Here is a 26867-nt window from a genome sequence, read left to right as displayed (position 1 = left end):
CCGGCGGTCCTGATCTGTGCTGCGTTCTGAAAATGCAACCGGTGGAAGTTGACAGACGAGCGAGCACGGAGCCGGACTGCAGCAGATCTTGTGGAAGTCCAGTGTCAGACCGGTGAAGAACAACTCTAACATAATGAAGAATAGAAACACCTCTGATGGTTCTGTCTACAGTTACCTGAACAGAGAAATCTGGAGGACTAATGATGACAACTTTACTCTATGGCAACAGTGGAGGAGGCTCCTGAGGGGTGAGAGTTTTTAAAGACACCAGCCTGAGATAATATGTTTTTGGAGAGGGCCAGGTAAGGCCTGAACATGAGGCAGAACACCCGCTCTTTATGTTTTGGGATAAATGTTGGGGCCAGGCCTGGAGTCAACAGGTCAGAGGTTTTCAGAGGACCAGAAAGACAACATGGATGAGGAGAGGAGGATTCAGTAATTGCAATTGGTGTTGACTAGGGGTGGGAATCGAAAGCCAGGTCCGACTTAGAACCGGTTCCAATTGATCAATTCCATCGGAATTGTACAACTCAAATGTTATCGATTCTTCTTATTTTATTTTATTTAACCTTTATTTAACCAGGTGAGTTAATTGAGAACCAATTCTCATTTGCAATAACGACCTGGGCGAGAAGGCAACACAGGTGGCATGACAATAAATAAAAGACAAAACAAAAAACAGAGAGGACACACTGAAAAACCTAGAGACAGAACAATACAATACAAAAATATGACAGCAGTGAACAACTTAAAAGCAATTTAAAAGCAAGTACAGTGATGTTGAGTTATGGGGTGTATTAGGTTTTTGAAAGTGGCGAGTGGAATGAGAGAGGTCAGCTTTAGGGATTGTTGCAGGTGATTCCAGTCATTTGCAGCGGAAAACTGGAAGGAGGTGCGACCAAAGGAGGTCCGGGCTTTGGGTGTGATGAGTTTGATAAGGCTACTTGAGCGCAGGCTACGGTTTGTGCTGTGAAGTTTGATTAGTGACTGTAGATATAACGGGGTTTTACCAGGGAGGGATTTGTAAATGAATAGAAACCAGTGTGTTTGTCTGAGAGAGTGGAGTGAGGGCCAGTTCAGCATTTCCCAGCAAGACGTCACGTCACGCAGAACTCCTTCAACCACGAGGAGAATTCAAAGTATTTTCCTCCAGGCTCGAGGGTCCACATCTGGACTCAGGCGGCCGAAAATGAGGCACCAAAAGCGGGTAAAATATCTCTGCGATGACCCCCGGAGGAAAAGCGCTTTTCCTCTCCAAATTCAAAGTCTTTTCCTCCAGGCTCGAGGGTCCACGTCTGGACTCACGTGGCCCAGAATGAGGTCAACCTATTGTTCAGTATGTTCAAGTTGAATATGTTCATGTTCAGTCTTGTGCAGACATCATTTTGGAAGAGATAAAATGATTCCTTTTGGTGCTGAAGACTGTGAAGAACTACTTTTTACCCCTCAAAAAAATACTCAGGAAACGTTAGAACTGATAAGGACTTGGATTGATAAGCAGAATCGACAATGGCATTGACATTGATCAAATCTTATCAATTCACACCCCTAGTGTTGACGGGCGAGAGAGCATGGAGATGGACTACAAAGCTCCACAGAGCCTGGCTGTAGATTGCATATGTCTGTGGGTTTGTGTCTGCATGTGTTTGATTTGCAGAGATCATGTGATCTGGAGGTGTAAACTGAGGAAGCTTTAGCTGAATCTGGATTAAGACTCAGATTAAACCTCGGCTGATCTGGACGATCTTTTGTCGTTTGAGCTCCTTGAAACTCTCAATCGTTTCCTGGCACGAAAAATCCCGCCTCTCTGCACACACACGAACACACACCAAGTGAAGGTGTGCGCTCACCTCATATAATCACACCAGGTGCCGGGTTTTTCATTGTCCCACTGAGAAAATCCTGATTACTGATGGCTTTGTGTGTGTGTGACTGTTTGTAGGTTAGTGAAAGATTGCTGCGGCTGCAGATAAGAGGATTAGAGTGGAATTAGTGTCATTCCTCTATCGCTGCAAAGAATAGATTCATATCGATTTTAATCAGAGAGGGAAAGACGCACAAAACAGCAGAGGCATCACACGGGAACAGACTGTGACAGGTGGAGTGGATGAAGCCGGACTGCAGAGAAAGCAAAAGATTCCTGGAGATCATCGCGGGCAGGATGTTCAGCGGGGAAACCGGGGAGCTTCTGCACAAATATCTGCGTGTAGAAACATAAACACGTGCGTGTGAGGGAACATTTCAGAGCATCACTCATGCATTTGCCTTGTTGGGAAGTTTTGCCAACTCTCAGGATCTCTCTGGTTGAGGAAACTTCCAACCGCTGTGGGATGTTCGACCAAAACCAGCAGAGTTAGTCTGCTGGGACCTGGACCTGGAGCTGGAGCTGGAGCTGGTGGCTCACTGTGGCCGGGATGCTGCCGTCGTGTCAGTGGTGGCGGGGAAACCTGTGAGACATGAGGGCGGACGTGCTGACCTGCCTCGCTCTGGCTGCAGCGAGCCTCGTGGCGATGGTGACGGGCGGTCGCAGCTCCGGGCGCCGGAAGAACAAAGAGGTCTTCCTCGGGGAGAACAGCAAGTTCAAGTTTGGAGGGTGAGACACACAGATGGACACTTACACGTGTTTTTACAGCTTACTTTGACCCTGATGGAAGAAAGGCTTCACTTGTTTAGAGTTGATCTAGATCTGTCCGTCCATCATCTCTGCAAACAAATCTCTTTGTATCCTGAGTTTGAGAGTTTGAGCTTCTTAGACGTCTTTAACTGCAAAATGTAAGAACATGTGGTCACAGGTGTGTTTGGTTGAAGGTGTATGAAATGGAGAACAATGAAGTTAAATTTGCATATTTATTCAATGAAAAGAAAGCATTTATTTTTTGTCATGGTTTGTTAAAATTAGATAACTAGTTAAAATCACAACAAACGTTATCCCAAGACGCTTTCACAAACAGAGCAGGTCTAGACCACTCTATGTCAAATCATGAACAGAGACCCAACACCAAGACAGGGTAAGACTCAGTCTGACCCCACCTTAATCCACCATGAGCATTGCACCTTGCAGTATTTAGCAAGTTACAGCGATGTGGAAAAACTTCCTTTTAACAGGCAGAAACCTCCAGCAGGACCAGACTCATGTTAGACACACATCTGCTGAGACCGTGTTGGGTCTGGAAAGAGGGATAGAGGAGAATAAGAGAGAGAGGGAGTGGTGATAGTGATGAGACGAGTAGTAGTAGCTGTTGCAGCTGTTGGACGTCTACGGCACAAGCTGCAGCTGAGGCTGACTGCAATGTTAATGGGTTTGTAGGTTTCTAAGTTTTTAACCTGATGTTGGAAGAATGAAATGCTGATATCTGATTATGACAACAGGTAAAATAAAAGTAGATGAAGAAGTAGATCTAAAAAGTAGGGCAGTTAAATCGCATAAATGCACTCTGACATCAATCAACAACTGAACATCTCTCTTGGATCTCTACCTGTTTTTGTACCTGCCGTGAGAAGGGCTCCACACACGCTTTACTGAGAAACACACACATTAAGATAAGGTGCTTCCTTTCTTAATGAAAAAGGCTTTAGACCAGCAACCTCCGGTCTAAAAATATGAGTGCAAAAAACTGCAGTTCATCGAGGATCCACTAGAGGCTTGCTCCGGAAGTAACGGAAACCACACACACCCATTCAAAAAAGCTGATCTTTACAGCAGAAATAAACATGTTTACAGTCTGGTTCAAAAGACGAGTGTAGTCTGGATAGCTCATTTCTTGATCGGCACACACTGTACGGGGGTGAATTTTTTCAGAACGCAGCAATTTTGACGATATTGTGATTATGAGTCTTCCAATGAGAGGCACAGCGGATTTGATTGACAGGCGAGAACGCTGTAGTTGTTGGCTAGGAGACTCAAAGCCCGCCTCTTTACAATTGCTGGACAGCAGTTTGGTTGAGTTCAACATTTCCAATATGGCTGCCACCGCCGATTGGCTTCAAAACAGCGCTTCAGAAACAGATGGGTGAAGTCACGGAGACTACGTACATTATTTATATAGTCTATGCTCCACTCCTGCTGCTGTTTTTAAAGCTTGTGAACAGAGTTCAATATTTTACAGAAACACGTTCTTTTGGATTGGTTTAAAACCATAGACTGTATAAGAAATGGACGTAGTATCCGTGACGTCACCCATCTGTTGCTTAAGCGCAGTTTTGAAGCTGATCGGCGGCGGCAGCCATATTGGAAATGCCGAACTCAACCTAACTTATGTCGAGCTAGTGTGAGGTAAAGAGGCGGGCCTTTAGCCTTTTCACTAACAGCTACAGGGTGCCCGCCTGTCAATCAAGTCAGCTATGGCCTTATTTTGGCAAAACACATAATTTTAATATCTTAAAAAATAACAAGTTTTCGAGAAAATTCACCTCGTACCGTGTGCCGATAGAGAAATGAGCGTTCCAGACTACACTCGTCTTTTTGAACCAGGCTGTAAACATGTTTATTTCTGCTGTAAAGATTGTCTCCTTTGAATGGGTGTGTATGTGGTTTCCTGTGTTTCTGCACCCAGCCTCTAGTGGACGCTCAAGGAACTGCAGTTTTTAGCACTTCCGCATGGGCTTCATATTTTAAGACTGGAGGTTCCTGCTTGTTTGAATCACTTGGTCATCAACAATCCTCCTCCTCACATGCACAAACACATGAGTCATTGAACTTTAGGAGTATCAAAGCTTATTACAGCAAAAAAGAATCTGTGGTCAGCTTCCACTGAAACATGACGTCATCTGCAAATAGTTGATAACAGATTTCTACCTCCATGTTTTTGAATACCAGAAGGCCGAGTCATTCTGTGGGCACCGTTAGGTCAAAGCTCTCAGGACAGGGACATGACGAGCTCGCCATGAATGTAATCTTTGAACGTAACAGACGCTGATGTGAGTAACTTCACTTCCATAACATGACACAGCTCATCTCTGCACAGCATGCTCTGAGGCAGGATCTGTGAGAGTTCACTTCTAGAGATGAAGTCACTCACAGAGATTCCCTTTCCACTTCCCTTTTCTGCAGAAAACCCTCAGAGCCCGGCTGTGAGTTTCCTCTCCTCACACTGTGATATCACAGGTTGGAAAGTGGCTTTATGTGTATTCCTCTTTGTGTTATTCAATCTTAAAATGTGAGCTCGCTGCAGTAAAGCTCCTGTGGAAAAACAGCTCTCTTCATTGACTGTGCTGGTTTTATTGCTCACAGCAGATGACTGACCGCTGCAGGTTTCCAGCTGCTGGCACAGTTTTCTCCTGAAACAGTTTTGACTTGTCTGGTAGGAAACCACAGGAAGCTTCACATGCTGCAGATTGAGCTCTGTGCAAATCTAACAAACTGTGTCAGTCTGTAAAAACATTTAATGGATCTCTTAAATCAAACCATGCAAACCTAATAAGACTGAGCGTATTCAACCACAAGACAAGCTTTATTGGTGTTCATGCTGAGCTGCAGCCAAACAAGAGTTGCAGATTTGGTGAAGTTTAGGTCTGTAGTGCTGGAGCAGCCATGAGTGTGGTGGAATTCATCAATACACTGGAGGAGAGTGCAGTGCTAAGTCAGTTCAGTCAGACAATCCCTCAGGCGTGATATTTATCCCCAAAGACGACACTACAGTTAGAAACCCATATTAAGACAATAAGAAACAAAACAATTGGGAAGAAGAGCGGTGCTCTCAGTCAGTCACAACATACAGATAAAGAACGGAGCAGAGAAGAAGACCTTGATTACTACACTGACCCGGTCTCGCCTATCATCCTGTAGTCTCTGCTGACATTGGAAGGAAGTAACTCTGCCCCTGACACTTAGACTGGAAAGATACAAGAGTTAAACATTCCTACATACATATATATAAGACTATGAAAATTCCACGACAGCTGTAAACATGTTTATTTCTGCTGTAAAGATCGTCTTCTTTGAATGGGTGTGTATGTGGTTTCTAGTGTTTCTGCAGCCAGCCTCTAGTGGACGCTTGATGAACTGCAGTTTACAACACTTGCTCATGGGCTTCATATTTTGAGACCGGAGGTTGCCGCTTGGTGATAACTCTTTTGTCGTCTCAAATGTGAGCTAAACCCCTAATACCGTGCGACCAGTGAACCTGCATAAAATGTAGAGGGAGATATTTTATAGTGTCATGATTTAGTTGAGGTGACTGTGGCTCAGTGGGTGGAGTCGGTTGTCAATCAATCAGAAGGTTCGAAGTTTTCTTTTTTTTTCTTTTTAAAGTTATATTTTTTGGCCTTTTTGCCTTTATTTGATAGGACAGCTGGAGAGAGACAGGAAGTGTTGGGAGCAGAGAGGAGGGGGAAGACATGCAGGAAATGGTTGCGGCAGGGAATCGAACCGGTGACCCCTGCAACGAGGATTGTAGCCTCTGTAGATAAGATAAGATAGACTTTATTTGTCCTGTTGGGGGAAATTTCTTTTGTTACAGGAGCTTACAACACGGGACAGAGGAATACAACAATGTACTAACATAGTTAAAAAATATAATAACAATAATAATAGCAATGACAAGGGTAAAATATAATAAAATAAAATACAATAAAATAAAATAAAAATAAAATAAAATAAAGTAAAAATAAAATAAAAATAAGATAAAATAAAATAAGATAGAAAAAAATTGAATAAAAATAGAATAAAATAAAATAAAGTAAAAATAGAATAAAATAAAATAAAGTAAAAAAAATAATAAAATAAAATAAAGTAAAAATAAGATTAAATAAAATAAAATAAAACATTTAAAAAAGGTGGGGTGCTTAGACCGCGAGGCCACCAGCGCCCCTTGCCGAAGTTTTCTTGAGCAAGACTCTAAACCCCAAATTGCTCCCGCTGTTGGTCAGCGGTGTGTGAATGAGATTAGCTGACACTGATGGTCCCTGACTATAGAAGCCTCTACCATCAGTGAGTGAATGTGGTGTGAATGGGTGAATGTGACGAGTAGTGTATTACCCCTTTTCGATCAAGGCAATTTCAGGGCCGGTTCGAAGCTGGAGCTCAATTATGAACCGATTTTACATGTTTCGACTGCGAGTGAACCGGCTCCCGGTCGGGAAAACCGGTTCCAGATTGGCCCCGACTCTTTGCTGGTCTAGAACCACGAACCACTTACGTCATGGGTGAGGGGCTTGGGTTGCTGTGATCAAAAACACAAACCAAACATGTTTCCTCCATCGTCCTGCAGCGAACAAAGAAAAGAGACTAATGGATTCCAAGGCAAAGCAGCGGTCGGCCGAGGAGACAAGCTGCCGTTGTCCTCCATCGTTGTTGTTGTGAGGGAAAGTTCACGCTAGCGCTGCTGGGAAAAGCGGTCACGTAAATCTGACGTCATGGCGTGCCTCTTCCACGGGCTCGAGCGGGCGGAGAAACAAACGGGCGCCGTGTTGGTTCGTGAGTTCAACCAGCTCCGAACCAGCCCGGAAATACAACCCGGTTCACGTTGATCAAATAAGAGGTGTAAAAGAGCTTTGAGTGGTCAGAAAGAGTTATAGACGTCCATTTACCATTTTGAGCATTTTACCCAGAAGAAGGAGTGTGAAGACACCAGCTTCTGTTCTATGTGCAAAGCATGCAGGACACTATGTGGACCGGGCATCTCAGATGATGAGAGACTACATCTATTTGACCTTTGATTCCCCTTCACATTGTTTCTGTCTTCACTTCATCATCAGCTGTGATCTGTTTGTGTTTCTTGTGGTTTTTCACCTGACAGTAATTACTTATAAACAGGTCGCACCCACACTGAAGGTGAAACACTGACAAAAGCCTCGGAGTGCTTCCAGAGTAAAACGTAAACAAAGGCTTCTGGACTCCTTTCCTCTCGAGGTAACCGGGTGTGACTCTGTTTTTTGGGTCATTACAGACATCAGTTTTAAATTGAGTCTGTTTTATAACCAGAGGAAAAATCCTTAAAGTCCATTCACAGAGTCGGTGTCAGGGTCGAGGTGCTCCTGAAATTTTATATGTTAGGTGGATTGGAGTGATTGTTTCAAGGTTAATTTAAGGGATTATGGAGATAGGATTTAGCTCCAGTACGCTGACCGACCTCACGATGATTGGAACCAAATGTGTTTGTGTGACTCTCTCTCTCTCTCTGTGTGTGCGTGTGTGTGTGTGTGTGCGTGTGTGGGTGTGTGTCCTGGTTTGTTTGTGTCAAGGTGTGTGACTTTCAAAGAGGCTTTTCATCTGCGAGCAGAGAAAATCTCAAACAGCTTTTATCTCTTTTTCAATTGTGTGCTCACCTGTACCCTGTGTGTGTGTGTGTGTTTACCTCCTCTAAACACACACACACACACACACACACACACTGAAACACACACCCATACACACACATTGCTGCAGAGAGGAAGCCATACTCAGGCTGTAATTACACCTTTTACATCCTGACCCTCGTCTCGTTGGGGTTTCCCCGGTTAAATGTCAGACATACAGAGTATTTAACGCTTTGTTTCACTGCTCAGTGTGTTTCTTTATTTCCCTGAGACCAGAATCACCAGAACACTCTTTGATTACAAGATATGAAGTCCATGTAAGGGATAATGGATGGCTAGCAGGTAGTTATAGGAAATAGAATCGGACAGGGTGAGACAAACATTGATTTAAATTGATTTATACACAGTTTTTAAAAATAGTCCCAGTGATTCCTCGTCAGTGATCGTTCCATGGTGATGGATTCTTCTCTGCCTGTGTCGGTGGATTGAACATGAACCTGTCCTCATTCAGCTCTCCTTCTTCTCTGAGCTCTGCGGTTCACATTCCTTTAAAATAAACTAATGTCACAACTTTGAACCCTGCTGCTATCATCACCACCGCTCAGGGTTTAAGTTTCTTTGTAGAGATCGCTAACCCAAAGTTTCTCTTACCTGCTCCTTCATCATATTGATGGACGGGATCCAATATGAAAACATTGTAGCCTGCTGATTTAGCATGCTAACTGAAGCTAGCCACATTGTTTTGATGCTAACGGTTTCCCCTCACCTTACAGTCTGTGGTGTCAACAAGCAGAAGCTAAATGTGTCTGAACCATAGACTGTAAATAAAAATGGACAGCGTTGCTCCGCCTCTTCCCGTTGTACGGTTCTGAAGCCAAAAAATCCCGCTCCTTGGCGCAGCCATTGTGCAGCCAGAGCCTGTGAAGCCACTGTAATAAGCTCCGCCCTACAGCGTGACGTCACAAGACGCTGTGTGTCCTTTGAAGTTTCACTCCACGGCGGCTGTGAATCAAAGGAAACAGGAAGTAAAACCCCGTTTTTTAAACTCTAATAACCAACGAAGAAGAAACTTTTCAGGAAAAAGAGGCCTTGGACACAAAACAGAAATACTAACTACATATCACCACAGCATACGGATGAGACAAACATTCGTACGACGTGTATTTATTTTTTAAAGTTTGACTGCTCCCCCAGTTAAATGAATGGATTTTTTGACCTATACTGCAGCCAGCCACCAGGGGGCAGACACACTGCTGAAAGCCTCCCCACCAGCCACCGGAACCTCTCCCTTGGTCTGAACTCTTTTCCATGTATTGATTTGACATGACGTGTGATCAGTTTGTGTCTGGTGTTGCTCATGTTAGTGAAAGTTAATAACCGTTGTCAAGGGGTTTAGACCAATCAGAATCAAGCATCTTACACAGCCAGAAGATCAGTAAGAGAGCTGACATAAAATGATCTTTATGTCCTGATGGTAATCAATACATAATGTGTTCTTATAAAAGAGGTAAAAAAAGCTGCTATCTACAGCCGGAGTAAACCTGGGAAAACACCAACCAATCCCTGCCATCAGGAGCCAAATTATGAAACCAATCAGATCCCGTCCTGCCGTTCTGCCCGCCTCCTGCAAAGCGTACATTTCCTGTTTGTTTGTGTTTTTAACTTTCACTATGAGAAGGTTTTGGTTAGGACCCGTTTTGAATCAGTCACCATCATATGGTCACGAATCAGCGGCGCTCGTGCATGTGAGAGGGGGCGTCGTTTTGGAGGAGCTCTGAGGGGAGGGGGTACGGGGGGAGGGGTTAGACGGAGTCCTGAGGAAATGCTACATTCAAATTCATGCTAGTTTCTGAGACTACCAACCCTAGCTTTAATGTCACATTGAAAGGCTTGAAATGACATTGCAGGGTCCACTTACTTTCACTTTGATATCCAAAAAAATCCTTCATCTTACAGGTTATCAATCAGATAAAACTTGTAAAGTAGTGATTTCATTATGATACAGAGAATCTTAGAGAGTAGTGTCACATCCCTTTAACTCTAACATCGAGGTTCAGGTAGAAATGGCTGATGGGAAATGAAGTGTGACATCATCTACCTGTGTTGTTATTGATCGGAGAAGCACTGAGCGATGTTTGTGCACATGTGTGAACGCGTGCATGTGTTTGTTTGTTTGTTTCGTGGAGCCGTGCCACGCCTTTGATTAAGGTTATGGTTTTGGCAGGATGAGAGCGAGCAGCACAGAGGGAGGGAGGGAGGGAGGGAGGAGCGGCAGGGGAGGACAAACAGAGAGACAAAACCACAAACTGTGTTTTCTCTAATCAAAACATGCAATTACATCCACGATAAATCACCTAATCACTCAACAATCTGTCCCTCTGTCTGTCGTGTGTGTGTGTGTGTGTGTGTGTGTGTGTGTGTGTGTGTGTGTGTGTGTGTGTGTGTGTGTGTGTCCACAGACGTATTGACTACAAACTGAAGAGGCAGGACAGCACCAAAACACTGCTGATAAAAAGTGAACAGCTGCTGAGGATCGAGGAGCACGACTTCGCCATGAGACCAGGCTTTGGAGGTCAGAAACACAAACACACACACACACACACACACACACACACATGTTTGTTTGTGTACTAGTGAGGACCCTTGTTGCGGAACCATCACTGCGATAACCAAAATAACTGCCCATTACATCGTCAATCCAACGTACAGACTCAAACAAACACTAAATTAAACCTCGAGGTAAAGTTTTGGAGTTTGAGTCTAAAGGGTTTAAGCTTTGTTCTCTTTGTCGCCCCCTGTGGCCGTAAGGAGGAACTGCAGGCGTCGTTTTGGAACTCACTCTACATCCTGACACATTTGATTTGTCCTTTTTTTCTTTGGCTCTTATGTCTCAAGTTTTATCTCAGTAGTCATCAATCTTACTTTCTCACTTGGGCATCCAATATTAAACTCGGCACAAAGCAGAGACAACAGTTTGCCAGTTTGCAGTGTTATTCCTGGCAGACCAACTACCTCTTTGTGGTGACGATCCTTGTGTTATCCCGGCCAAAATCAACCAAAAATCAATCATTCAAAGTCTGCTGGAAAAAGAAAGAGACATTAAATTGATTTAATATTTGGCTTTCAATGTGATTCTGTCACTGCCACCACGTAGGATAAGGAGAAAATTAGGAAAGAGATCTAGACGTTAAATAAAGGAAGCCGAACTAAGACACTTGTTTGTTTCTCAAGGTACTAAAATCAGGTTTCTTAAAAAAGAGGAGTGAAAATCAGGATCAATCAATCTTTATTTATAAAGTATAAAGGCCCAACAAATGCTCTCCTCAGACTCTTTTCAAACAGAGCAGGTCTAGACCGTACTCTATGTTCTATTATTAACAAAGACCCAACATCAAGACCGGATCAGATCCAGTCCCATCTTCCAGACAGGACTCAGTCTGATCTCATCTTAATCCACCATGAGCAGAGCACTTTGCAGCATTTAGCAAGTTACAGTGGCAAGGACAAACTTCCTTTAACAGGCAGAAACCTCCAGCAGGACCAGACTCATGTTAGACACACATCTACTGAGACCGTGTTGGAGAGAGGGATAGAGGGAGATGAAGAGAGAGAGAGAGATGATAGTGGGGAGACGGATAGTAGTAGTTGTAGCAGCTGGAGTCTGGCACGTCCACAGCAGCAGAGATCCAGAGGAACCTACGAGACAAGGGAGCTCAGGGACTCGGTACTGGGGTTCAAGTCCAGAGCGAGCTTTAAAAGTCAACAATAAAATCTTGAAATCAGGAGCCAATGGAGGAGAGGGAAACAAGAGGGATGCTTCTGAAATACAAAAATGTCACTACACTGCAGTTCTGTCCTTAGAATTAAAAAATATGTCCTCGATTTGCAGAAATACCCTTAAAACAGGAAGCTGTCCTCACAATGCAATAATGTGTCTTTACGATGCTTCGATATCCTTACGATGTAAACACGTCGTCACATTAAAGAAACGTTGCAGGGAAACGTTACCGTGTTAACATGTCCCCACTTCAGTCAATTTAAACCCAAATTGGCCCTCACAAAGATAGGAACACGAGCCCGCTCACACAGCAGACACACCTAATTTCATCACCCTGATGATTTAATTCTCTCCCTCACATCGTCCATCAGAGGAAATTACTCTGTCCCACGCTGACGATGCGTACAGGCTGGTTTGATGATGTGATGATCGGCACTGGGTCACCCAGACAACGGATGTGTCAATCCCAAATCACCAACTCTGACCCAGATTACACCATTGTGTGTCGGCACGAGAATGTGTGTGTGTGTGTGTGCGTGTGTGTGTGGGAATTAATGCATTTGAATACATTAGGACTCGGTGTGCTCACTCCAAAGTGATTGTGTGTCCCTGTGTGTGTGTTTTGGCAGCATAATGAGTGCCTGTGTGTGTGTTTTTGTGTGTGTACTGTGTGAGTTGCGGGGGTTTGTGTGCATTAATCTGGATTATATTCCAGGTCTGGAGCAGATGGAGGGGTGGAAAATAAACTGACGTCTGCAATGAAGATCATCGGTATCAAACACACAATAATAGATGTGTTCAGACACTCGTTTCAGGCAAACACATGATTCAAAACGTCGATTTAAGGATTAAAATAATATCATTTTATAAAGCGAAAGCTCCCGACGAGATAAATCCTGCAGAGCTTAAAACGTCTCTGTGTGGTCACATCAGGAGGTGTGAAGTTATCAGACATCTTTACTTCTTCATCACGAAGAAGAGATCTTAATATTTGGAAACTGTCTCTGAAAATATGCACAAGCTATCAATCAATCTTTATTTATAAAGCACCAAGGCACAACAATCGTTCTCCTCAGACTCTTTCCAAACAGAGCAGGTCTAGACCGTACTCTATGTTCTATTATTAACAAAGACCCAACATCAAGACAGGTTCAGATCCAGTCCCATCTTGCAGACAGGACTCAGTCTGATCTCATCTTAATCCACCATGAGCAGAGCACTTTGCAACATTTAGCAAGTTACAGTGGCAAGGACAAACTTCCTTTAACAGGCAGAAACCTCCAGCAGGACCAGACTCATGTTAGACACACATCTGCTGAGACCGTTTTGGAGAGAGGGATAGAGGGAGATGAAGAGAGAGAGAGATGATAGTGGGGAGACGGATAGTAGTAGTTGTAGCAGCTGGAGTCTGGCACGTCCACAGCAGCAGAGATCCAGAGGAACCTACGAGACAAGGGAGCTCAGGGACTCCAGAAGGGTCTATGGTTAGTAACTTTAATGGGACAGGAAGAGTTAAAGTGAGAGACGGGCAGAGAGAGGAGAGAGAGGGAAAGACAGGGTCCTAGTGTGTCAGTCGAAGCCTTTAGCAGCATCACTTAGACCTGGGCCAAGCCAAAGTCACACTTTGCATGCTTTGTGAGGTGAAGCAGCTGAAACAAGATGCACAAAACTCAAGATGGTACAAAATAAACCCCCTCTCTTTGCATTTCATACGAGTGTATTAGTGGGACCATCATACAGGATGCCACTGAGCTTGCGTCACTCCTCCTGGTCTCATATTTGTAAGACTACCTTGCTTTGTTTTTGCCGTGGCCCTGGTATTTCACCCCCACAGGGGCCCACTCAGCTATGAACAGACTCTGTTAGGAAACCAACATTGACTGTTTGAATAAACGCTATCCAAACTGTGGTTGGATGTTTGGGCTTCAATTTACTAATCCTGACTTAAGAGGTTTTCACCGTCATTACAGGACGACCACGAGAGGATGTATGTCCAGAGTTTGTAAACACGGTCCTTCTAAGATTTTTGCAGAACACTGACTTTTTTCCTGGTGATGACAGTCTCTTTCTTTTATTCTTCTTTGATCTAAAAACATTAAAAACACAAAAACTAGACCTTTTAAGTTTTTATCCAAACTTTACTTTAGTCTGTGACTTCAGTATTTGGAAACCCTGAAAATGCCTCAATTATAACACTACAAAAAACTGTAGTTTTGTATGAGGTTTGAGATCCTTTTAATCCCAAAACTCATGAACCTGAAAATCATATCTCATCAAAATGTTGAAATAAGTATGTATGTAAAGGCAATCTGTTAGTAGATGCAAGAAATTGAGGAGGTCCAGGGAAGAGGGTTAGAGACACTGTTGGGTTTTTTTCAAAGTCTGACCTTCTTCATGGAATTTTCATTTTTTCCATCAAAGACAGAATTCTTGAATTCTATCTTTATTTATATAATTAACAGGTCTTCAGTTTGCTGAAATAACAACATCATGATGCAGATTAGTCAAAGGTCAGAGGTCAAGCTTTGTCAGGTCTGTCCTCAAGAGGAGAAGAAAACTACGTCTACAATGTTTGTTTGTTGAATGGAGGTCTATGAAAGAGGATTAGAGACACTGATGTTTCTTTAGCTCTGACCTTCTTCATGGAATGTTCCATTTGTTCTCAGAATTCTGACATCATCAAAGACAGAATTCTGACATCATCAAAGACAGAATTCTGACATCATCAAAGACAGAATTCTGACATCATCAAAGACAGAATTCTGACATCATCAAAGACAGAATTCTGGAATTCTGTCTTTGATGTCAGAATTCTAGAACACCTGCTGTTGCTCTCCATACAGACTGTTTCTCCTGCTGACACCTGATTGGTGGATACTACTCAGACTACAGACCGAGACCAGAACCCTTTCTCAGACTAAAACCCAGACCCTGAGATCCAGATTCAACATGTCTCTGAATCAGAATCTGTAATTACAGGTTAGTTGTAGCTGAAAGTAAAAAGCTTTGTCAGGTCTGTCCTTAAGAGGAGAAGAAAACTACGTCTACAATGTTTGTTTGTTGAATGGAGGTGGGATCCATCATTTCTGATGCTGCGTTCAGGGAAGTCAGGAAATCTAAGTGCTGATTGTCTTTAGTGAAACAGCATCAAGCAGATTTGTGTCTCAGTGTAAATGTTTGATGTAGAACAGATTGTTAGCTGCTCTTCATGCAGATATCTGTTCATAGAGAGGAAGAAATCCTTCAATCATTATGCTGGATTGTGTTCCTCCTGATTTTGCTCTCCATACAGACTGTTTATCGGCCTTTTGGAAACGGAAACCAGACCGCTTCTCAAGAGCCTAAGGTTCTATCTGTAAACAGAGGTGAATGTTAAACTAGCATCTCACTGTTGTAGTTAGTTGTGGTGGGGTTTTTTAAAGCTGTTATGTATAGGAGTGTGTCTATTTCCATTGTTTAATTTGGTGGTTATTTCCTCCATTCATCGTATTTTGGTCCGACCATCAGTCCTCACCGCTAAGCTATTATAAATACTCAGAAGTATTCGAGTTATTTAAAGAGAAAGCAGAGGATCCTCAGAGTTCAAACCTCAAATGTGTGTTTCAGCACAGCTGTTAGGTAAATGTCACGCAGTCACACACAGCTGAATCTGTCTCCTCAGTCTATACGGTTTGTTGGCATCCCGTCTATGTGGTCCTGCTTGTCATTCAGGGTGGGGACGACAAATGCACCACTGTCTGCCTCACGGCCCTGCGGCATTTCTACGGACTATAATTTAACACAGAAGGAAATCTCTGCTTTTTCTGCAGATAAGCCTATAGCTGCTGAGAGGAGAGAGAGACCTCCAGAGAACCCTCCAGAGACCTGATTTAACATTTCTTCTAATTTTTCTCCGCCCTGTGAATGACTCAGAGTGTTTCTACATTCGGGTCAACTCTTAAACTTAAATTTGTCCCCATAAACTTCACATGAGACCACCTCAGCCTCCGAGTGCTGCAGTCTGACATCTTGAAGCCAAATGCTTGTAAGTGATTAACCCTGCCTCTGAGCTCTGCTGGTGGCCTCGGGCCGCGGCGTGTTTTCTGACCTCGTTTAGCCCGAGTCTCAGATAACGAGGTTAGATCATATTGATGGATTCATCTCTGTCGTTAAAGAACTGGTTTGGCTCTGGGAAGAGGGTTTGTTTACCGCTGTGGTGTGATCGGATGTAAAAGTGCTTCTCAGACAAAATAAAAACAGCAGCCAGTCATTAAATTCATTAAAACAATCCGTCACACTATTTTCAGAAATCCTTCCTCCGTCTGCTCGAGAGTCGGTCCACTTACAGAGCTCGATCACACCACGCTGAGCTCTTTTATGGAGGATGGGAACATTTTAACTCAATGCTTTTTTTGACAAAACTTCCAGACGGTGAGGCGAACTGTGTGATGAAAATTAAAGGGGTAAAGTTTAGTGACTGACTCAAACCGGACAGGGTCAGCAGGACCCCGACATTCATCACAAACATAAAGAGAGGGTATTCTGCTTATCTTAAGGCTTTATATGGCCCTCTCTAAAAACTCTTCGCTTACCTCAGGCTGGTGTCTTTGAAAACCCTCATTTCAGCTACTGTCTCTTTAAGCCCACTCCAGGAGCCTCCTCCACTGTTGCCATACAGAAAACTTGTCGTCATTAGTCCTCCAGATTTCTCTGTTAAGGTAGCTGTAGACAGAACCATCACAGGTGTTTCTATTCTTCATTATGTTAGAGTTGTTCTTTATCTGTCTGATATTGGACTTCCACTAGATCCATCTCTGATCCACTGCGTTCCGTCTCTGTGCTCTATCGTCCATCAACACCATAGACTGTATAAATAATGGACGTAGTATCACCAACGTCACCCATCTGTTCCTGAGCGCTGTTTTGAAGCCAATCGACGGCGGCAGCCATATTGGAAATGTGGAACTCAACCAGGCAGAGTGTGACGTAAAGAGGCAGGGTTTGAGCCTCCTAGCCAACAGCTATGTGTTCCCGCCGGTCAGTCAAGTCAGTCATGTCCTTATTTGGGCAAAAACTTGTAATCTTAATATCTTCTGAACCGCCGCGTTAGAACCCCCCCCCCCCCTTACAATGTGTGCCGATAGAGAGATTAGCTTCGTAGAGCCAAGCTGTTTTTTGAACCAGGCTGTAAACATGTTTATTAATGCTGCAAAGCTCGTCTTCAGCCAGCCTCTAGTGGACGCTCAATGAATTGCAGTTTATAACACTTCCGCATGGGCTTTATATTTTGAGACCGGAGGTTGCCGCTTGGTCGGAAAGCAGCACGGACAGCTGGAGTCATGTGACCGAGGTTTCCCCACGGTAATCCCTGAACCAAGGATTCTCCTCCTCCTCCTCTCCTCATCCATGTTTTCTTTCTGGTCCTCTGAAAACCTCTGACCTGTTGACTCCAGGCCTGGCTCCGCTCATCATGACTTTGGTTTGTTGTTGTAGTTAAGTGAAATACGATCTGGTGATAACACAGAGTGTTTTATTCTGAAAATTAACCGGATGTTCTCATTTTGTTTTGGTGAAACCTGACTTCCTGTCCCGTTCCATCTGCTCTGTTGAGATTGATGCGTCGTGCTCCGGCATCCGGCACAAATAGAAGTCTTGTGTATCTGATCTGGATCAGAGATGGAGCTGGAACGCAACGGAGCGGATCCAGTGGAAGTTAACACATTGACTAGAATAGAAACCAATCAGATCCGGTGCTGTGACGGATCAGAGACGGACCGGAAACGAATCTGGTGGAATTTGGCCGTTACCCACTAAACCAGACACCCCCACAGAAAATGTTGTATTGTGTATCAGCAAGAATGCTCTGATAAAATCTGTTACACAAAGTTCGAACTGCGTCCCTCATGATGCCACCAAAGTTTATGAAAAGAAACCCAGATCTTGTCATATTTTTCAACTCAAGCTGCCACAAGCAAAGGAGAGAGATAGAGAGAGAGTGAGCATCAGATAGACTAATAGATAGAAGAAAGAAAGACGGCGCCAAGAGAGAAGACACGAGTTCAAATTGTGATGTTAACTCGGTGGGACCTACATGTGAGACAGACAGACAGACAGACAGACAGACAGGGGTAAGTGATGAGGGTCATGTGGAAGGCACCGTGAAGACAAGACAACAGGTTGAGACTTCAGAGAATACTTCTAGAAGAGAGACAGAGATGATTCACCTCCACTCAAAGGTGCATCGCTCGTCTCGCTGCCTGCCGTGTGTCTCTGCTCTGCTCTCCATCACAGCCACTACACCGCTCACTCTCCTCATTCTCATGTTGGCACACACCGATGTTTTATGGAGGTCCTTCGGATGTAATTGCGTTCATGTCTGCTGCTGACAGACAGTTGCTTCCTCTGGTGACATGAAGTAAACCAGACGTGTCGTTGAGCAGAAATAGAAACTAGAATGATGTTTCTCCAAAGTTCAGCTTGCATTGTTTGCAGTAAATGTGCTTTAACACTGAAACCACTGCTGTGTGTTTTTTTAAAGGTTCAGTAAATACAGGCTGTGTGTGTGTGTGTGTGTGTGTGTGTGTGTGTGTGTGTGTGTGTGTGTGTGTGTGTGTGTGTGTGTGTGTAGGCTAAAAGATACTTCAGTCTGCAGTCCTTCATTACATTACTGTGATCCCGGCTGAGCTGCCCTTGTTACGCATGGCTGCGCTGACTCACTATGGATTGTGTAGGAAGTCTGACGCTCATGTTCTCCAGAAGCTCATGCCGGGAAAATCATCCCTTAATCCCCCCGTCCACCTCTCACCTCTCACCTCTCCACCTCCTTTGATTGGGAGTCAAATCAAAACACACATGCAGTGACCTTAGCGCTGCATTATGCTGCTTATGACTGCATGAATTGATCCATCTGCTGCTCCGTGTTCTCGGATTAAACGACTCACATTTTGGGCAAAGAAATGACCTTAAAGCTGCAACCAGGCAAGATTTTTATGTGTTATTAAATCTGCAGCAGCTTGCTAACTGTGAGTTACCCGAAGAGTGCAGAGCTGGATTAAGTGAAGAGGAGGACAATCTGTGCGCACACGGGAATGAAAAATAATTATATTTAGAGGCATATGCACAGAAAAGATCTCGGTTCACAGACTCTGAACTCTCTCTCTCCGACCTGCTGTCTGCTTTTATTATGGAACACCTGCATGCACCGCAGAGTTAGCATCTTTGTTGCATTTCTTTTCTTTGTAAACACACATTCAGGCTGTCAGTCACATCACTACCCTCACTCTCCACATTACCCGATACAGCAGAAACAATGAGACCACCTGAGGCGGTGTGCTGATTCTCTCTGATAGTGAACAGGCTGAGCAGGAACCATGGCGTCCTCCTCTTCTATCAGTCTCCTCTTCTTCTTTCTTCACTGATGACGGAGAGAAACACTCGTGATCTGTTCTGCCTTTCCGGATGTGGACTCTCTTGCAGCAACGCTCCTGCAGAAACAGCCTCACATATTACGCTGCTCATCAACGTGTTTACATGGGCTGATTGGGGAAAGATGCAGCCTTGAAATCAAAGCCATGATGTCCTTGGTTCAACCCTCCTGCACAAGCATCAATTACCCTGACACATGCTCGAGTTTACTTTCACATTCTTGAGACACTTTAAATCCTCACAGTCAGAAAAGAAGTGTCATCCTCACTTTGCTTCGTCTCTAGCAGAGTTAAGAGGAAAGACAAACAGAGGTGTACAGGTTGTTTGTGAGTAGTTGTTAACTGATAGGACAAAATAACTTTCAGCTCTCTGCAGCCTCTACTTCAGCTACGACGCCATGACGCCATGACGCCATGACGCCATGACGCCATGACGCCATGACGCCATGACGCCATGACGCCATGACGCCATGACCTTTTGGTGCCTCGAGTTTGGGGATTTTTCTGCTGCCATCTTGTCGTATTTGGAGCCAGAAGCACGTTAGCCAACAAGCTCAAACACGGACAAATGATTCCCATCAGGAGAAACTGGAAATGATGCAAATATGACAACATGAGAATTATTTATTTTCATGGCAGTGGGAATAAGTGACCATCCACCCTCTCTTCCCCTACAGGCCTGGAGTGTTTCTGTTGTGATGACAGGACTTTGCATTATATGTTTTTAAACAAGCAGCAACCTCCTGTCTTAAAATATGAAGTGCTAAAAACGGCAGTTCATTGAGCGTCCACTAGAGGCTGGCTGCAGAAACACCGGAAACGACATACACACCCATTCAAAGAAGACGATCTTTGCAGCAGAAATAAACATGTTTACAGCCTGTGTTACGGCTTGAGCAAAGGACTAGGACCCAAATGCAGAGTACAGGGAAAAAGTATTTATTAAGCAAAAACCAAGGTTCAACAAAAAGCGCCTTGCGGGTAAAAACAACTGAGAAAAAGTACAAAACTAGGAGTAACACAAAATCACCCAAAAGGGGAAAAAGGTTCTATCAAAAACTCACAAACAAAAACTAGGAATCAATCCTCTGGAAACAACTCGAGATAAATAAACAGAAAAGCGTGGCTTGAATCTCCTCAGGAGCAAGGCTACAACGGGACATGGAGCATGCGGCTAGAGGAATAATCTGGCACTGGAGGAGTGTTTGGTGGTGGCTTAAGAAGCCAGTGCTGATGAGCAGGTGTGCCTGATGAGCCTCACTGCTGAGGAGACCGGCCCCGCCCCTACCCATGCAACCTGCAGGCAGAGAGAGAGAGGGTTAGGGCAAATCACACAACAAATCAGGACCATAACAGCCTGGTTCAAAAAACTGTTTAGGTGTGAAGAGCTCATTTCTCTATCAGCACACACTGAACGGGGGTGAAGATATTAATCTTATGAGTGTTTTGCCCAAATAAGGGCATGCCTGACTTGATTGACAGGCGGGCACCTTGTAGCTGTTAGCTAGCTTGGACAAAGTTAGGTTGAGTTCAGCATTTCCAATATGGCACCCACTGATGATTGACTTCAAAACAGCTTCAGAAACAGATGGGTGACATCACGGAGACTACGTCCATTTATTATACAGTCTATGGTTTTAAGTGAATGCATTTGTTGCACCGCTGCTGTTGTGATGTGCTCTGTACAGGACTGACTTTGTGGGTCAGAGGGTGGAATGGGATACTTATTTTAGACCAGGTGATGCTAATGCTACTTTGGTTTGCTGGATGCATTTGTGATTGGCTTTACACAAAAGTTAGTGAACAGAAAACTGTTTTTGGTTCAACCAAAAGCTTCCGGGCTGGTTCTCGCAAACCAACACGGCAACCGTTTGTTTTTCCGCCCACTCGAGCCCGTGGAAGAGGCACGTCATGACGTCAGATTTACTTGACCGCTTTTCCCAGCAGCGCTAGCGCGAACTTTCCCTCACAACAACAACGATGGCGGACAACGGCAGCTTGTCTTCTTGGCCAACCGCTGCTTTGCTTTGGAATCCATTAGTCTGCAGGACAATGGAGGAAACATGTTTCGTTTGTGTTTTTGATCACGGCAACCCCACCCCTCGCCCCTCGCCCCTGACGTAAGCGGTTTGCGGTTCTAGACCAGCAAAGAGTTGGAGCCTCTCTGGAACCGGTTTTCCCAGCTGGTAGCCGGTTCACTCGCAGTCGAAACACAAGAAAACTGTTCTTAAGGGACATTAGAGCTGGCAAGAAATTGTTTGCTGTTATAATATTTCATTTTTGCAGCAAGTTTCCTCGCCCCCTGCTGGTGATTAGAGAGAATGCATGTTTAAGGGCCTCCCTGTGTTTCCTATACTTTACAGAGCAGGTACCTTTTCCAATAACCTCAGCTGAAGTATGTCCCTCCCTTAGCAGGTTAAAGTGAAACAGCTCCTCTCTCAGCTGTTAAAACTCTAACTTCGTGTTGAAGCTGAATCCGTACCTCACATAAACCCAGAGAGCGAGCCTGACCTCCTTCCCGCTCCGTGTCTATCTATAAAATGCTCTAAATGTTTTCTTACTGGGTGTGACATGAGAAAAGGAAAGCAGTAACGACAGTGAGAGAAGGTGACCTTCTGCTTTTGGTTTTTCCCACACCGACAGCACTCTTTGTCGGGGCTACACTGAATGTTGAGTCTGCACCGCTGGTGGTTTTCATGAGTCATGCTGGGACAAACCCTGCAGCCGGAGGAGCTTTATAGTCCTCTCTGTCAGGTGAAAATCATTAAATAAAGTGTTGACAGAGCCGCGGACGTTCAGGGACATCCAGGAATCAACACACTTCACGTCCTCGCTCACTCTGAACGCACACTTTGAAGTTTCCTTATTGTCATTTAGAGCGCAGAGAGGAATGTAACCTGGTAAACCACGTCCAGACGGAGGTCACTGTGTGTGTGTGTGTGTGTGTGTGTGTGTGTGTGTGTGTGTGTGTGTGTGTGTGTGTGTGTGTGTGTGTGTGTGTGTGTGTGTGTGCACTAAACCAGCAGACATGGTTTGGTGACATGCAGATCAGAAGGTATTTTCTGTTTCTTTTGGACTGGGCAGAATGAAAACATGAAGTTTATTTATAGCTTGTCTTATTTTGTCCTCTGAAGGTCGGACTGTTACACCTCTGACGCCTGCAGACTTCTGCTACGTCAGAAAGCAAAGCTGTGTGCAAGGCGTCCACGATGGAAGAGATTCAACTGGCTCTGGTGTCAAAACAAGTGACGGCACAAGATTTTAACGTGGGACATTTTTGGATGGACATTAAAACTCCCAGTGCCTTCAGTTCCCCTTCATGCAGCTGCTACTTTATTTAGGTTTTTGCTGGGAATCAGGTTTATGAATGAACCCCTCCTCGTCGATGTCCACACGCTGCATCCCTCATGGCCAGTTAGGACTCTCCAACAAAGAAACAGAATCATCTAGCCGAGGTTTTGGCATTGCACACTGTACAGACATGGACTACGGCAGAGTCATTCCATCACCGAGCTGGCATCAGAGATGAAACAGTCTTATGGCCAGATCCATGTCCGGTCCGTCTCCGAATCCGTCACAGCACCGGATCTGATAGGTTTCTATTCTCAAGGCAGTGGATCGGAGACAGACCGGACAGACTGGGACACCACTCTGTGACGCTGTGTTGGAGTTACTTTGACTCTTTTAATGTACGGACTCACTGCCTACGATACTCCTGGACTTGGGCCTGTTTCTGTCACTGTCAGATGTGTAAATAAACAAAGGAAGGAGGACCCAAATGCAGAAGTCAAAGTGTTAACTTCCACTGGATCCTCTCCGTTGCGGTCCGTCTCCGACCTGCTGGATCAGAGACGGAAACCCTCCAGATCAGATACGCAAGACTTTTATTTGTGCCGGATGCCGGAGCACGACGCATCAATCTCAACAGAGCAGATGGAGCGGGACAGGAAGTCAGACATCCGGTTAATTTTCAGAATAAAACACTGTGTGTTATCACCAGATCGTATTTCACTTAACTACAACAACAAACCAAAGTCATGATGAGTGGAGCCAGACCTGGAGTCAACAGGTCAGAGGTTTTCAGAGGACCAGAAAGACAACATGGATGAGGAGAGGAGGAGGAGAATCCTTGATTCAATGTTTACAGCGGGGAAACCTCGATCACATGACTCCAGCTGTCCGGCGGTCCTGATCTGTGCTGCGTTCTGAAAATGCAACCGGTGGAAGTTGACAGACGAGCGAGCAAGGAGCCGGACCACAGCGGATCTGGTGGAAGTCAGATTTCAGACACTAGCCTTTGATTTTTTTTGGAGGGGGCTTTTGTGCCTTTATGATAGGTGGAGATGATGATGATGTGGGGAGCCAGGAGTTGAACCGGCAACCTCTGCGAGGAGGACTGTAGCCTCTGTATGTGGGGCGCTTAGACCGCTAGGCCACCAGCGCCCCTCACTGCCCTTTGATTTGATGGATCTAGCAGGCAGAAAAGTGGTGCAACTGGGACGACGTTGGCCTAGCGGTCTAGGCGCACGTCCCATTTACAAAGGTTTTAGTTGACTTTGCAGAGGTTGCAGGTTCGACTCCCGGCCTCGACCATTTGCTGCACTTCCTCCCCCGCTCTCTGATCCCCGCATTTCCTGTCTCTCTTCATCTGTCCTATCCATTAAAAAGCTTGAAAATGTGACTTTTAAAGAAAAAGAAAAGACTTTGAAATCAGTGGAGTCCGCAGCGGATTGGAGACTCTGGTGTTGCTCATATTAGTGAAAGTTAATAACCGTGGTCAAAGGGTTTTGACCTATCAGAATCAAGCATCTTACACAGCCGTAGAACAAGACATAAGATAAGAAATGAAACAGGAAGTGGGGACAGAAAGACAAAACAAGGGTGTTCCAAGATGACGCACAAAATCTGAAAGACGTCAAACTGTTAATTGTGTTCTTCAGTTTGATTTTATTCTTCTTTTCTGTCTCATCTGCTTCGAAAAACATGTTCAAAGAGAGAGTTTTCTCCCTTTCTTGATTAACAAACGACTTAAAGATAACATTCCACTCTTCAGGTTGTCGTTGGATGAGCTTTAAATGAAGAATAGTCTTTTATATAATCTAAGAATAACACTCACGATGAACCTCAAGGTTTTAAATTTGGCTCAGACTTCATGTCACCACAAATCACCAAAACAAACCCTCTGAGTGAGGCCGGAGTTCAGAACAGCCCGGAGTGAGTTAGTGGTTCTGCGTGTTGACAGTCCTGATTCCCCTCATTGTCAAACGTCAGCACGACGGTTCAATCTTTGCTAATGCTCGTGGTCGAATCAGGAAAGAGCTCCAAACATCCTCGGGGTCGGTTTCAGGGCGGGACGGGTCTCCTTGGTGAACTCTGTAGGGTCACGCTGTGGAGGCGGAGCGGCACACGGGGGGAGTGAGGAGCTGTGATTTAAGCTGGTTTTTCAGCAGGGATTTGTGCTGCTCAGCTATTTCTGCTCTGTTTGTGTTTGCACAAATCAGGTTGTTAAGGTTTAGCGGTTAAACAAGCTTAATCTGCTAATGAGGCAGCTGGAGCGGGGGAGCCGGGGACCGGTGGTGGGGACGGCTGTGGTGTGCTGGTGCAGAGGAGAAAGGATGTTTTCACCGGACTGAGGTTTTGGTGGCTTTAGATATAAATGAAGCTTTTTGAAGCTTTGTGAAAGTTTCACTCAAACTGAACTCCAAAGATATCCAGATAACACGTCCGGGTGAACGGGAACAGAGATTCCTTTCAACCTGATGTTTGCCTGAAGGCTCCTCAGACGTACACGGCGTCACCTGGAGCGTGAACCTCACCTTGATTTATGAGCGTGAGTGAAACTAATGATGTGGTTTCACCTCTTGTTGCAGGTTCAGCCATCCCTGTGGGCATCGACGTGCAGGTGGAGAGCATCGACAGCATCTCAGAGGTCAACATGGTGAGGATCAATGTTTAACTCGCTGACTGATAGAAACAAACATTATGAAGTGGAGTTCCCTCTGTGTGCAGCAACTACAGGGAAGAAAAGTCAACTTCAGTCCTGTTAAGATGCTTTTAAGTTTGTTTAAGTTTAAAGAAATGACTCAACAACACTCCAATCCATCAAGCTTTATTTAGAGAGCACCTTTCATATGAATCGAGGGCATTTAAGTGATTTAAAACAAGATAAAATATATTTTATAATGACTAAACATTAAACAGAAATGGATTTAGAAGTAGAGAGTAATGCACAAAAATTGCAATAAATTGTATATAAATAAAAATCAAAGAGAAATAGTTAATACAAATATACTAGATAAAAAAAAAAAAATATTTAGATAAGAAAAAAGGTTAAAAAAAAAAGTCAAAAAAATTAGTAGTTACATAAAAAAAATCGAAGAACTAAAAATAAATAAAACAGTAGAATATTAGAACAAATATAAAGAGTTAACCAAAGTGCTTCACGGTGAGGTAAAATAAGTTAAAACAAATAAAACACTTTAAAAAATAAAATAATCATATTAAAACTCATAAGACACTTTAAAAATATTTAAAAACACATTAAAACACTTTAAGAAAATAAATAAATAATTTAAACAATAAAAAGGGTAAAAATAAAAGTTAAAGAAAAATACTAAAAATTCTAAAATGGCAAAAAATTAGTAGTTGAATAATAAAAAATGAAGAGATAAAACAATATAATATTAAGATGAATACAAACAGTTAACCAAAGTGCTGCACAGTGAGATAAAATAAGTTGAAACACTGTTAGAAAATAAAATGAAATACAATAAAATAAATATATTAAAATATAGAAGACACTTTTAAAATACTTAAAAAGACTTCAAGAAGATAAATAAATAATTTAGACAATAAAAAAAGGTAAAAATAAAAGTCTGAAGAAGAATACAATAATTACAATACAAAAATTATTGGTTTAATAATAAAAATTGAAGCGTTAAAAAGACATAAAACAATAAAATATTAAGATGAATATAAACAGTTAACCAAAGTGCTTCACAGTGAGGTACAATAAAATAAACACATAAAACACTGTAAAAAAATAATTAAATTAAATTAAAGAATCATAATAAAACAGTTGAGACACTTAGAAACAGACATTTAAAACACTGTAATAAATTAATTAAATTAAATTAAAGAATTATAATAAAACAGTTGAGACACTTAGAAACAGACATTTAAAACACTGTAATAAATAAATAAATTAAATTAAATTAAAGAATCATAATAAAACAGTTGAGACACTTAGAAACAGACATTTAAAACACTGTAATAAATTAATTAAATTAAATTAAATTAAAGAATCATAATAAAACAGTTAAGACACTTATAAACAGACATTTAAAACACTGTAAGAAATTAATTAGATTAAATTAAATTAAAGAATCATAATAAAACGGTTAAGACACTTATAAACAGACACATAAAACACTGTAAGAAAAATGAATAAA

At 43.4% G+C, this 26867-nt stretch overlaps 1 protein-coding gene across 1 annotated transcript in view; it reads left to right on the top strand.

The window, feature by feature from the left end:
• Nucleotides 1-2456: 2456 nt before the first annotated feature.
• The window catches only part of LOC117829352 (disco-interacting protein 2 homolog C-like), an 85183-nt gene continuing 60772 nt past the window's right edge, over nt 2457-26867 (top strand). The window contains exons 1-3 of the mRNA XM_034706983.1: nt 2457-2593; nt 24688-24782; nt 25287-25354. Of these exons, the coding sequence (XP_034562874.1) occupies nt 2457-2593; nt 24688-24782; nt 25287-25354 (300 nt within the window). The remainder of the gene's footprint in view (nt 2594-24687; nt 24783-25286; nt 25355-26867) is intronic.

This window comes from Notolabrus celidotus, chromosome 17 (assembly GCF_009762535.1).
Source record: "Notolabrus celidotus isolate fNotCel1 chromosome 17, fNotCel1.pri, whole genome shotgun sequence".
In the NCBI taxonomy this organism is placed as follows: Eukaryota; Metazoa; Chordata; class Actinopteri; order Labriformes; family Labridae; genus Notolabrus; species Notolabrus celidotus.
Note: the sequence above shows the minus strand (reverse complement) of the source record. Positions and strands in the feature narration are given on the sequence as shown.